The sequence below is a fragment of the Microtus ochrogaster genome, unplaced genomic scaffold, assembly GCF_000317375.1.
Source record: "Microtus ochrogaster isolate Prairie Vole_2 unplaced genomic scaffold, MicOch1.0 UNK65, whole genome shotgun sequence".
Taxonomy (NCBI): Eukaryota; Metazoa; Chordata; class Mammalia; order Rodentia; family Cricetidae; genus Microtus; species Microtus ochrogaster.
In genome coordinates, this window is record NW_004949163.1 from 1,561,002 (window position 1) to 1,574,415 (window position 13,414).

Consider the following 13,414-nt stretch of genomic DNA (forward strand, 5'->3'; position numbering starts at 1 on the left):
AGAGAGAGAGAGAGAGAGAGAGAGAGAGAGAGAGAGAGAGAGAGATCCTTGAGCATGGTCAGTGCTATTTTTCTCTATCATTTCAGTTTGTGTACGTGTTGCTGAAGCTAACACCTACCTCCAAGGTATTTTGACAAGTTGATAGACCGGTGGGACCTCTTTTCCTAGAGACAAATTCTCTCTTTGGCTAGCTCCAGGATCCTAGCTTTTTCCTTCTCCTAGTGTGAGATTTCTAAAGAAATTAGAGATTCCTGGGGAAATTCCCATTTCTTGGGATCTATTTTTCATTAGTCAGCTTGAGGGGCACTAGTGTGTGTTCATTCTGTGAGGCTGCTTATAATGTCAATAGTTTAGTAAATATTCATGCAGTGGTGGGGAGTGCTTGATAATGGTATAATATGGCATATAAAAGTTTTGACTGATTTGCTAGATTTTCCTATTTAAATCAAAACATCTTTTTGTGTGTCCCATCAAATTCCTTGACATATTTTGTTTTAAAGATGGATTCATTTATATGCAGTTGGCTTTGAACTCAGTGTAACCAAGTTATCTAAGGCTGGTCACTGCCTAATTTTTTCTAATAACCACATCTGGTTCTCTAAAATAATTTGTTTTGATATTAGAAGGTGATTATTCCTAGGCCCTTCTGTACACTAGACAAATGCTTTAGCACTGAACATCTAAAGAATTGGAATTTACTTTAATATAATCCTTTTCCTTATCAACTAGTATCTAATGATATGAAAAGGTATTTCTCTTTTAGAAACACTATCAAAATAAAGGAAGAAAGAAAAATCCCAAAGTCACCCCACCCTGATGAATTAGATCAGTTTGTCCTTAATACCTAAAAAAAAATTTAATCGCTTGACTAGTATATGTGTATTGGTTAATTGTATTTATTTTTAATTAGTTAAGACAATGTCAACAGTATTTAGAATTATTAAGTATATAAATAGATTTTTAGAAAACTTTCCATTATAGGCAAAATCAGAAGAATTTTTCCTTTATTACTTATGAGTTTCTCATTTATTCCAACTTTCTAAATAAAACGAACTTCAGTCTTATTTTTGAGAAAAAAAACCTTTAAATTTATGGGGCATTAAAAAAAAAACTCTTGAAGAGGTTTGATGTGATGCCGCAAAATCAAACAATGTTTCCACAAATGAAATATTTGAGTATTAATACAGATCAGGTTTTCCTGTAAAATAACTGTTTTTTTTTTCAACTTCAGAATTGTGGTCTTGTATTATAAATGGATTTAGGGGCTGGAAAGATGGCTCAATAGTTTAAAAAGAACAGATATTGCTGTTCTTTTAGAGAACTAGAGTTCAATTCTAGGGACCTACATTTTCTTTTTCACAGACACCTGTAACTCCAGCTCCAAGAGATCCTAATTCTCTGGCCTTCATGGCCATATGTACAAACATGTACGTACTCATACAATAGACATATACATAATTTAAACAAACACAAAGTGTAATAGTTACTTTGATAGAAAATGTTTTAGTTAGCAGGTTAGTTGGTAAAATCCCTATTAAAGATTAGTCTGTAAGAATGAAAAGTTATTAGCCCCCCCCCTCTCTCCCCAGGGCCTCTCATGTGTGATGGGCAAATACTCTACCACTGAGTGATTTGACGTGTTAGACCTTATATTTCTCTTTTTTTAAATTGATATTTAATGGGTGTTTTGCCTGCATGTATTTCTATGCACCATATTTTTACGTGGTGCTCTTGGGGGCTAGAAGAAGGCTTCAGATCCCTTGGACTTTGAGTTAGAGAAGTTTGGAAGCCACTATGTGGGGACTGGGAATCAAACACAGGTCTTCTGCAAGAACAGTGAAAGCATCAAGTGCCCTTAGCTCCCGAGTCATCTCCCCAGACCCATCATTTATTTTATTTCATTTTACTTTATTTTTGATGATGTTTAAGACAAGCTCTTGCTATGTAGCACTCACTAGTCTATGTAGACTAGAGCAGCCTCAGACTTGTAGTAATCATCCTGCCTCTACCTTGAGTACTGAAGTTATGGGCTTGTACCACTATGTCCAACAGAAAGTTTCTATGTGTCTTATGTTTGGAATTATTAATATTTTGTGTAATAAGTACTATTATTCATTAGACCTTAGAAGCTGGCAACAGGTGGCAAACACACAATGAAAGCATTTCCCAGTAATCCCATAATTCAGTACTAACCTAGACAATTATGTTCCATTTTAGCCAATAGAACCTTGACATAGACTGACTAGGTGCTAGGGATATATATCCAAAAAAGCTTGAGTATCTGTCTCTTAATCAGATGTTAATTATTCAACAGTTTGATTAAATAAACCTTGTTGCTTGTGAATTTCTTAGGACCAAGTGGAATATTTAGAATAAAAAATAGAATATAAATTTGCTAGGACCAAGTGGAATATTTAGGATAAAAAATAAAAGAAATTTACTAGGGATTTTATCCTACCAATAGAAATATACAAACATAATAGAAATATGAAAGGTTTTGAAGATAAACATGCACAAAATACTGTTTTTTTTTTTTCAGGATAAACTTAGGTATGAGCCAGTGATTAAAAAACATTGCTTAAGCCGGGTTGCAGTGTTGCACGCCTTTAATCATAATACTTGGGAGGCAGAGGATCTCCTGAGTATGGGGCTAGACTGGTTTATGTAGTGAGTTCCAGGACTGCCACACTACATAGAGAAATCCTGTTTTCAAACACAAAGCAAAACAGAACAAAAAGAATGATTCCTCGACTCCTAAAAAGCTATCAAAAATAAAATTGAGAAAGCCACAATGGGTGTTGTAATGGTAAATGAAATATTTAAGTATTTTAGGCAAAAATTTAGAATAATTTGTACTGTTTGAACTTGATTTTGAAGTTTAGGTCAATATTTAGACAGTAAAGGGGATTACATCGGATGGCATGGAGTTAATGGTTTGTAATCCCAGCACTCCAGAGGCAAAGGTAGATGAATCACTGTAATTGATCTGAATTTGTTCTGGATGACATTGCAAATTATTGATCAAGTAGGGCCAAGTAGTGAGATCTTGCCTCTAAAAAGGAGGGAATGAAGGCAATACAGCTAGGAATATGTTATTTTAATATTGTTCAAGAGGGATGTTTACTAGAATGTCATGAGAGTTATTTTTGCTTTTCTACAGTTAGCATGCTTCTATCCTGAAATCTGTAGGTATCCGTTGACCCTTCCTCAGCTAGGTTTCAGTTCCTTGCACACATCAAGCAAGTACTGTATCTCTGAGGTACATTACTTAGCCCAAAGTCTTTTCTTTATATATATTTTTCTCCATTTCCTTTCTTATGTTATGGAAAAAGTTGCAAAGAATAAGGGAAAAAAGGGTCTCAAATATTCCCTTTACTGAGTTTCCTCACTAGTGATAACTTGTGTAACTAATACAGTGTTAAGTCCAGAAAATTGAAGATTTATTTAGATTTTAGTAGGTTTGAAAAAAACCATTGCTACTTATTTGTATGTTTGTGTCTCTGTGCAATTGTGTGAGTGCCCACAGAGAAGAAGGGGGTGTCAGATCCCCTGGAGATGGAGTTTACAGGCATTTGTGAACTTCCTGACAAGGATGCTAGGAACTGAACTCCAATCCTATTGAAGAACAGCAAATGCTAAATAACCATTGAGCCATCTCACCAGCCCCTTCATGTTTCTTTTTTGAGACAAGTCTCACTATGTAACACTAGCTGATCTAGAACTTACTATGTAGACAAGGTTGGTTTTGAATTCAAACAAATCCTCCTGTGTCTGATTCTCAGTGCTGAGATTAAAGGTATGCATCATCATGCCTAGCCTATTGTTAGCCCAAGCTGGCCTCAAATTTATGATCCTCTGCTTCTGCCTGTCTATTGCTAAGATTACTGTTGTGAGTCACCATACCTGATTTAATTCAGTAGTTGTATATACATTTGTTCTCCCCACCCCATGTGTGTTTGTGTGTGTGTGTGTGTGTGTGTGTGTGTGTGTGTGTGTGTATGTATGTATGTGTTTATTTTGGTTTTTCTTGTGTTTAGCTCTGTATAACCTCAACACAACAAAAATGCCTAAATGTTTCATTATTATGACACCTGTTTCTTTCCTCACTGTAGAGTTTTCTTTCCTTGTCTCCATTACTAATTAATTTGCTTAATTTGAGATTGGTAGTTATTGTGAGCTTCCCCCTCTGTATTGTCCTTGACATCTTCTGTTCATTAATAAATAGTGAATAATACTGAATTAATAGTGGATTAATATTGAACATCAGCATAAGTAACCCTGAGTGGTTTGGCATTCATAATATTAACTAGAGTTTAATATTTAAGTTGTTTTTTTAAGGTAAAACTTTTGTACTATGAAATGCACAAATTCCAGTCGTACTGCCTTTGTTCCCTTTTTGCTATGTTTGCAGTGGAATCTGGGACCTTGCGAATATTAAAGAGTAGTGTTATGCCGCTTACCTACAGCCTCAGCTATCTCCTTAGATTTTAAATAAAAAACTTTTAAAAATGAAGTAGGTCTTAGTGTGCTCGAATGTCTTTTTTTGGGTACCTCAAATTGTAGGTTTTATACGGATTCAAAGTGTGTTTTTCTATTACTTGGCACTATCAAAATAGAAGCAGTTTTGTTATTCTTCAGTGAATCCAGATATAGTAGACACTGGTTAACTTTGCGCTTTCAGTAGATTAATACAGTTACTGTAACAAACTACAGGTAATAATGGCAACTAATAAGCCTTTGTAAAAAGGATGGCCTTTAAAATTCTTTTGCTTTGAAAGGAACCTTCAGACACACACGATCCTTCATAAAGTTCCTTTTATGTATTTTATCAACATTCCTTGTACTTATTTAGATTTCAGCACTTTTGTATAGAACCTACTAGTTTGCTCTAGCATTGTTGGGTTTCGGTTTTATTTTACACAGTTTTACTTGTATAGATAATTCAAAGCTAATTTTAAGTACACTTTTTCTCCCAAGGAGATGAAGCCTTATCTAAATCAGTGCCTGTCACAGTGGATGATGACGACGACGACAATGATCCTGAGAATAGGTATGATTCCATCTATAAGGACTTAAGATTATAACACACCCTAGGCATGGGCGCAAACAGCAACAACTCAACAACAAGGAGGTTGTAAAAACCAGGAGTTCCTGCCTTAGAAAGACTCATGCCAGTCTTCTTGCAAGTTTGAAAGAAAGGCCAGAAAATGGGCTAAAGCTCAGAAAGCTTAAAAGAAAACAAATATCAATATTAGCACACCTAGCATAGGTTGTGTTATAAATAAAGAACTGTCAATTTTATCTTTCCATGTAAAATGTGATTATTTTTTGAGGCTTTCAGTTTTGACAGATTAATTTTTGATACAAGTGAATCATAATACATGGCAAGAACAGACATCTCTATATTTGATTATTGTTTTGTCATTCAACATAGTGGTCCTATTTATGAAGACCTGTGAAGAATGAAAAAAATTCATATATTTAAGCTTAGAAAATTTCTTTCAAACTAAGTATCAGCTGATGACGTATATAGGCCGATTCATATTTTAACCTTTTTTCCCAAATAGAAGTATATAATATTACATTATTAATTTCACTAAGACTTAAACAGTATGTTTAAATGTAAACAGTGAAGTCTATACAGTTACCTATCCTTATCTAAGGGATGGCTGAAAGAAAAAAAAAGACAACCCTGTCACAGCAGTGAGTAAATTAAACATATATTAACCATATTAACCATAGTCAACATGGTTCTGCATACATTTTAAACATTTTCTATTCTTTAGGATACCCAATGAGAACATAGCCTGGTATGTATAGTGGATGGTCAACTTCTAACCTTTTAATAATTAATTGTGTAATATTGGGCTGGTGAATATCATTTTTTGTCATAATTTTTTATTTCTAACAATGAAAAATGGATATTTTCTCTCTTTTATTCTGATACCAAAAATATGTAATAGTCTGAAAAACGATTTTAGTAAAGACCATGAAAATGACCATCTATTTCCAATAGAAAGCTCTAGTATTTAGAAACTGAAAATAATACATACTTGCTGGCATAATTTTGTGATAAATGAACCAAGTGCTCTAAGGTCATCTGTTATTTTCTCCCAGGTTTGTGTCTTGCTGATGCTGACAGGTTTCTGTTTCAGCCATTGGCATTGTGTTAGCAGACTGAATCCTTTAAGGTGAAAGGCCATACTTACTTCTACAGTTAATTAGAGCTCTGTTGTAAACCCAGAGACTCAGCCTCTGCTTCCCTATTTAGTTTTTCTCTTACAAATGTCTGTCCAGAGGTTTTATAGTATATACCATTAGGGCTAGATTATGAAAGCATTTAGAACTTGCTTTTCTTTTAGAATGCTTGCATTCATATATGCTGCTGTTTTCGTATAAATCACAAGCCCATAGATGTTAGTAGTAGTTCTTACAAAATCTTTTTACTAATAGTTATTAGTACTTTTTTAACTATGAGAGATGAACTTTTATATTTAGTCACCAATTAAGAATGTTATTAAAGTATAATTTTTGTTATAGCTTGTCAAAAATTAACATTTTCACTTCTAAAATTCTCTGATTTTACCTCTCTTTAACTGACAACTATTATATTAGAAAGTCTCATTAATTCCATCTTAAACTTGTGATTTAAAAAAACTGCAACTTGGGGGCTGGAGAGATGGCTCAGAGGTTAAGAGCACTGACTGTTCTTCCAGAGGTCCTGAGTTCAATTCCCAGCAACCACATGGTGGCTCACTACCATCTGTAATGAGATCTGGTGCCCTCTTCATTTCCAGCAAGCATACAAACAGACAGAACACTGTATACATAATAAATAAATAAATTAATTAAAAAAAAAACCCTGCAACTCTTCTGGGTACTTTGGAGAGTAATTGAATTTTAGTTTGAGCATATCTTTATACTCATTTTAATGTGCTTTTATAAAATATACAATTTATAACTTGTTTAATAGCCACTATACCAAAGAAGCATCTTACTATGCATGGGCTAGCTACTCTTCATATCCTTGATGGGAATATAAATACCTCTTTGCACTACTTTAGTTCAGAATAAGTACTTGAACAGATTTGACTATGCTCTAAGTAACCTTCAAAAATTTGTCTGAAGATCATGTTTAAATCTTTCAGTATCATATTTTTAGCAAGATGTATCTTGATAGAAAGCATATTGTAATTGTAAATTTGTACACAATTGTATAATTGTGTGTAAATTGTATATAAATTTTATACGTTTTTCTATTTTTGTAGTCCAGTGTTGGTGTTTATGAAGAGGTAAATAGTGTATTGTTACAAATGCTTAACTTCGAATGCAATAAATTTATCTAAAACTTTTTCTTGTTCAAGCATTTAATTTTAATTATGATGTATGTTTCATAAGTGTTTATAAGGCCAGAAGGTGGTGGTTCTTGCCTTTTTAATCACAGCACTTGAGCGGCAGAGGCAGGCAGAGCATTGTGAGTTTGCGGCCAGCCTGGTCTACAGAGCTAGTTCCAGGACAGCTTGTGCTGTTACGTTACATAGAGAAGCCCTGCCTTGAAAAATCAATAAACTAAAATAAAAGTTTATAGATCTTTTTTAGAATAAAGTTAAATGGTTAGTTTGTAAGCCAAAGAAGTTTTCTCATTCTTCAAATTAAGGAAGTCAGTACTTTAAATTTCTAAAACACATATGTTTATATTTTGGTGAAGGCTTAATAAACAATTCTTTTTATTTACTTTAGTATTTTAAAGCTATGATAGTAAGAAAATAAGGCTTTTGAGATCATTAAAAAGTTACATTTTCAATATTTTACTGTAAATAAAAAACTTCTTGTTAGTTTAACATTTGAAAGTAAGTATATACCAATGTGAGTTAGAATCGTCCTGTCTGTACATTTCTATTTAGTTGACCAGATATAGTTTGATTGAAGCAGATAGCTATCATTTTCTGATCTTTTTTATAAGAAAAAATTAGTGCTCTTAAATTTTGAAATTTATGCATTTGACAAGTTACCTCAGATTTTTCACCTTAGGCTTTACATCATCATCATCATCATAGTAATAATACATTGTTGTTGATGAGTTTTTGAAACTGTCTCACTCTGTAGCTCATGCTATTATGTATATGTATTTACACACACACACACACACACATACACACACACACACACACACACTGAAAGAGAACTGCCTGCCTTTGTTACCCAAGTACTAAGATTAAAGGTGTGTGCTACCTACCATGTTCCACTGCCTGGCAAGAGTTTTTTAAATTATAGTTTATTTTAGTTATATGATTGTGCCAGTATGGTAAGGATTCATGTGCCTTTTAAATACTTAGTTCTTTTGTTGTTGTTTTTCGAGACAGGTTTCTATGTTTACCAGCCTTGGCTAGCTTGAAACTTGTTTTGTAGGCCACACTGACCTTGAACTCACAGAGATCCGCTTGCCTTTGACTGTCCAGTGCTGGGATTAAAGGCATGCACCACCTTTAGTTTAGTTTTAAATTGGTTCTTGCTTTGAAAAAACATCATGCAATCAATAAAAACTTTTGTTTTACAGTTTTCAGCCAAAATTCTCGGGAGCAAATGTGTTTCAGATTTTTCAGTTTTACTTAGCAAGACTTTACCATTTAAATGTTGAAGATCTACAAATCCAAAGTATTTCACAGCATATCAAAATTTTGAGATTAGGAACGTTCAGTGGATACATGCTTTGTGATTCTTTTCTTTTCATTATGACTGGGGACTTCTTGACCCAAACTTTTCTAATTGTATATATTGTAGAACTTAATGCTGTCAGTGGGCCTCACTCAGTAATAGAATATTAGTGTATATTCAGCATATTAGCACATATTTTTTCCCTTTTTAGTTTTTTCGAGATATGGTTTCTCTGTGTTAGAGTCCTAGCTATCTTGGAACTAACCAGGTTGGCTTTTAACTCACAGAGATCCACTTGCATCTGCCTCCCCAGTGCTGGGATTAAAGGTGTGTACTACCACTGCCTGGCACATAACATTTTTTTTATTGTTGAAGGTGTACATGGTTTAAATAATGTTGTACCTTTTTCTCAGAATTCCTATAGATGGCACTAAATTAACTTTTTCATAAATGCAAACTCTGTTATGGGAGTTGTTGATTGAAGTTTTTGTTACTCTTGGAGAATGGGACAATAGGTTTTGCCTTTCAATCTAGGCAATATACAATTTTTCTTGTTGCCCTGTTGGCATGATGTGGATATTCTGTTAATGAATGCTTTGTACTTTTAATGCAGCTTAATTACTTGGGAAGAGACTAATAATTCCTGGACATTAATTATATAGAAACTATAATTAACATATTTGATGGTTACTCATCTGATTTTGGTAGAAGTAGTGAAACAAGTCCCTTTACAGTTTCATTTGAAATATATTTACAGTTGACCCCCCTCTCTCTATATATACACACATAGATATTTGTGTGTGTATATATATATATATATATATACACACATATATTTGTGTGTGTGTGTGTGTATATATATATATATATACACACATACAAATTTGCTAACCCTAGAATTTTTTATGTGGCTTTTTTTAATGGGTTTCGTTTGGTTAGTAAAATTATTTTGAGTCTTTATTGTGCTTTTAAAACAGCATTTGAAATAAAGAATTTTGTTCCTTTTTCTTTTGGAATTAAATGTTTTAGCAGTTTTAAGGTAATTCTTTTCCATTACTTTGTTGATGTAGTCCTGGTAAGTATGATCAATGAAGTCAGTGGAGATGCCAAAGACAATAGAGTCCGCTGGCTAACGAGTCAACTAATTGCAAGTGTCAGCAATTTTATTTTTTTTACTAGATGGCTCATCAAAGAAAAAAATAGTTTTAGTATTTAAGACCTTTCTCCTTCTGTGGATAGGGCTTAGACAGACTACTAAATACCCTTTCTGGTTTTCCGTTCTTTGATGATATTGGGACTTTGAGCAAATAAATATTTTGCCAGGATAAAAAGTTTACAGTATAGTGTTAGCCAATGTAACTCATTTTTCTGACCTGATATTCTTTGCTTTTAACTTTTATGTTTTAAATTAATGATTTTCATTTAATTCTGTTTTTATTATAAAAATATTGAATATTAAAGATCGAATTCCTTAATATGACTAAATGTCCTATATTGACGTTAATGTATTTTTTCTCAATAAAATTCCCTTAAAACTTAGAATTTTTTAAATTTGTTTTTTGTTTATTTTTGAGACAGGGTTTCTCTGTGTAGCCCTGGTTGTCCTGGAACTCACTCTGTAGACCAGGCTGGCCTCAAATTCACAGAGATCCACCTGCCTCTGTCTCCCAAGTGCTGGGATTAAAGGTGTGCACATCATGCCCAGCTGCAATACTAATTTTCTAATTTATTGTAGTTTAAGCAGAATAGCCCATGTAGAAAATATTAATAGCTATGGGCAATCCCACTTATTTACTTATTTATTTATTTTAGTTTTTGCAGGTCTGGAGTCAAGACCAGGTTGGCCTTGAACTTACAGATCCACTTTCCTCTGCTGTTGGTGCACAGGGATTAAAGGCATGCACCATCACCTTGGGTTCTGAATATGAGTTCTTAATTTCACACAGCTTTTACCTTGATAGTCTTGATTTTTTTTTGAAAATTTTGATATTAATTTTCCTGATACTCCTAGCAAAAAGAAAAGAGGACTACTTGTTTCTGATGACAGATGTTATAGGACATTTGATTGAAGAAGTGATTGGATGAAGCTGTTGTTTATCTTTTGATTATTTACTGAATTCCTATGAACTCATCATTTTGGGGTATAGATCATCATGGCTTATTTACTTTTTTGATAGAAAACTTCACATTAAGGAATTTTGAAGTTGTATTAAAATAATATACTAGTATAAAGTTTAAAAATTTCTATAATAAGTATAAAACTTTTTAATCTTTGAAGTAAATGACAGTGATTAAAATAATGCCTTATACTCTGCTGCAAAATATGTATTTACTCTTCTTTTCTCACTGAAAATAGTAAACATTCCTTAACTCTTCACCCTGCAATTGTTTTATAAATAAACTTGGAAAGTATAATGTGTGCTTTATGTTATGTATACTCAGAAACTATGTCATCTAAATAAAATACATTTAAGCCAATGATCTATTTTGTTAGCTGTATATTTTAGACAGAGTTTCTGTCCTGCCTGGTCCTGTAGCCATTCAGTCCCAAAGAAACACACAGGCTTGTAATAATTATTAACTGTTTGGCCTATTAACTCAGGCTTTTTATTAACTAGTTCTTACAACTTAGATTCACCCATAATTCTTGTCTTTGTTAGCTACTTGGCTTGGTACCTTTTCTCAGTGCAGCATCTTCTTTCCTCTGTGTCTGGTTGGTGACTGCAGACTGAGCCTTTTTCTCTTCCCAGAATTCTCCTAGTATGGTCACCCCGCCTAAACTTCCTGTCTGGCTACTGGCCAATTAGTGTTTTATTAAACCAATGTAAGTGACAAATCTTTGCAGGATACAAGAACATTATCTCACAGCCATATATTCCATTGTTGCACTTTATGCGGAGTGTAGAACAACAATTCTTAATAAACTTTGTTAATTTATTACCCTTTCAAAAATGTAATTTTAAGTTGAGAAGTTTTTTTTTCTTTTTGTTTTAGAGCTTCTTAAATAGTAAAATTGTAGTTGTAGGATGTATTACGTGATGTCATTTTACTCTATTGTAGATACAAAAACATACTGACATGTTTATATTTAGAGCTCTTTTAAAAAAAGAAAACTTTGATTCTTTGAATTGTAAAGACATAAAAATTGACGGTGGAATGCATTTATATGCATATGAATACATATATAGTTGTCTTTTGGAACAACTTTGATGTGTTTGTCCAGGTATTCATTAGCATTGTCATTTGCTGTCTCTCACCAGAATGTATGTTCTTGACTTCTGGTTATATATAACATTTTGTGTTAGTTTTGTTATAGCTTTTTCTAAAGTGTTCTGGTACTGGAGATCCATCCAGATAGTTCCTTATAGAGAAATTCACTTTTTTTGAATTATTGATTTACACACCAGCAGGAGGCAGTTTTTTTTCCTGTTTAAGCGCTTTGCCGAGGCATTCATTACTCACTTATTTTCCAGATCACAATTTCTAACAGGTTTTTTACTTTTGAATTTTGTTTTTCTGATTGCTTTTTTGTGTCATCAGGCTCATTTCTTATCATTTTTGCTTATTTTAGTAGATGAGGTGTAATAAAATATTATCTTAGCATTTGCTGTGTAATTTAGAAGTCTTTGCTTGTATGGACTTGGGGGTCCTATCTTATGCATCATCCTGTTCATTGTTTGTGGGATTATACCCTCCCTCCATATTGTTTTGCTTTCTCCCCTCTTCTTTCCCTCCCTTTCAGGAAAATGGAGGTTCTTATTGCATCAGGCTCTGCCTGGGTATGCTGCCACAAGAATGGCACAGCCTGTGCCTTTAATGCTTCCGATAAGAGTCCTGACTGCTTTGAATGCTCTACTTGGTCCCATGGTATAATTTTGATCATTGAGATTCCAGGGGGCACCTTGTTGCCTGGATGAATTTCTCAGAAACATCCTGGAAAGCCTCAAGAAAGGAACTTCAGAGCAAACAGAATCAACTAGGGAACATGACTATACATCCATCACATGCATACCAGCATGGGTCCAGCTGAGGCCTCAAATGATGCTTTGCCAGCCTCAGCTGGTTCTCAAGTGATGTCTCTGTGGCTCATGACTCCAGAGATAAGGTAGTGGAGTTTCCCTAAAGTGGCTCACTGTTGACTTTGTAGGTGGGACACATTTCACCTCAGCATGCTTTCTGTTCATATTGAAGTTTGGTCTTAGCCCTTAGGTCCTTTGAATTATAATTTTCTGATGTAGCAGAATTTATGTTAGGATTATAACAGTCATTCTTTGACATGAGGCTTGAACCATCAATCATTTTGCTTTTTAAATTTATTTTTATCTCTAAGTCTATGTGTGGGTATATGTACCATGTGTGCAGGTGCCCACAGAGGCCAGGGATGTTGATTACCCCTAGTGTTGAAGTTACAGAACGTTGTGAGCTTCCTGATCATGCCGGTGCTTGGCATTAAACTTGTGTCCTATGGAAGAGCAGTATGTGTGCTTAACATTTTGCCACCTCATTAGTTCCCCATCAGCTATAATTTATGTGAAATTGTTCAACTTCCTTAGTATCCTTTGCTATAAATAAGATTTTACTTTGGTAAGATAATGTTCCAGGGCAGTTTGAAAATGCCCTAGTCTTAAAAATCTTAAGGAGTCTCCACTACTCTATATTTAACTTGTGATTTGGAGAAAAATGACCATTTTCTGAAATTTGTGGTTTATCTGCTTCTAAAGTGACCATAATTGTTTCCCATACTTTAACATTACTGAAG

At 33.8% G+C, this 13,414-nt stretch overlaps 1 protein-coding gene across 11 annotated transcripts in view; it reads left to right on the top strand.

Moving 5' to 3' along the window:
* Atrx (ATRX, chromatin remodeler) overlaps nt 1-13,414 on the top strand; it is a 162,786-nt gene that overhangs the window by 71,665 nt on the left and 77,707 nt on the right. For all 11 annotated transcript variants that reach the window (XM_013354721.2, XM_005369881.1, XM_026777416.1 and 8 more), the window contains one exon: nt 4,978-5,050. In XM_013354721.2, coding sequence (XP_013210175.1) covers nt 4,978-5,050 — 73 coding nt within the window. The remainder of the gene's footprint in view (nt 1-4,977; nt 5,051-13,414) is intronic.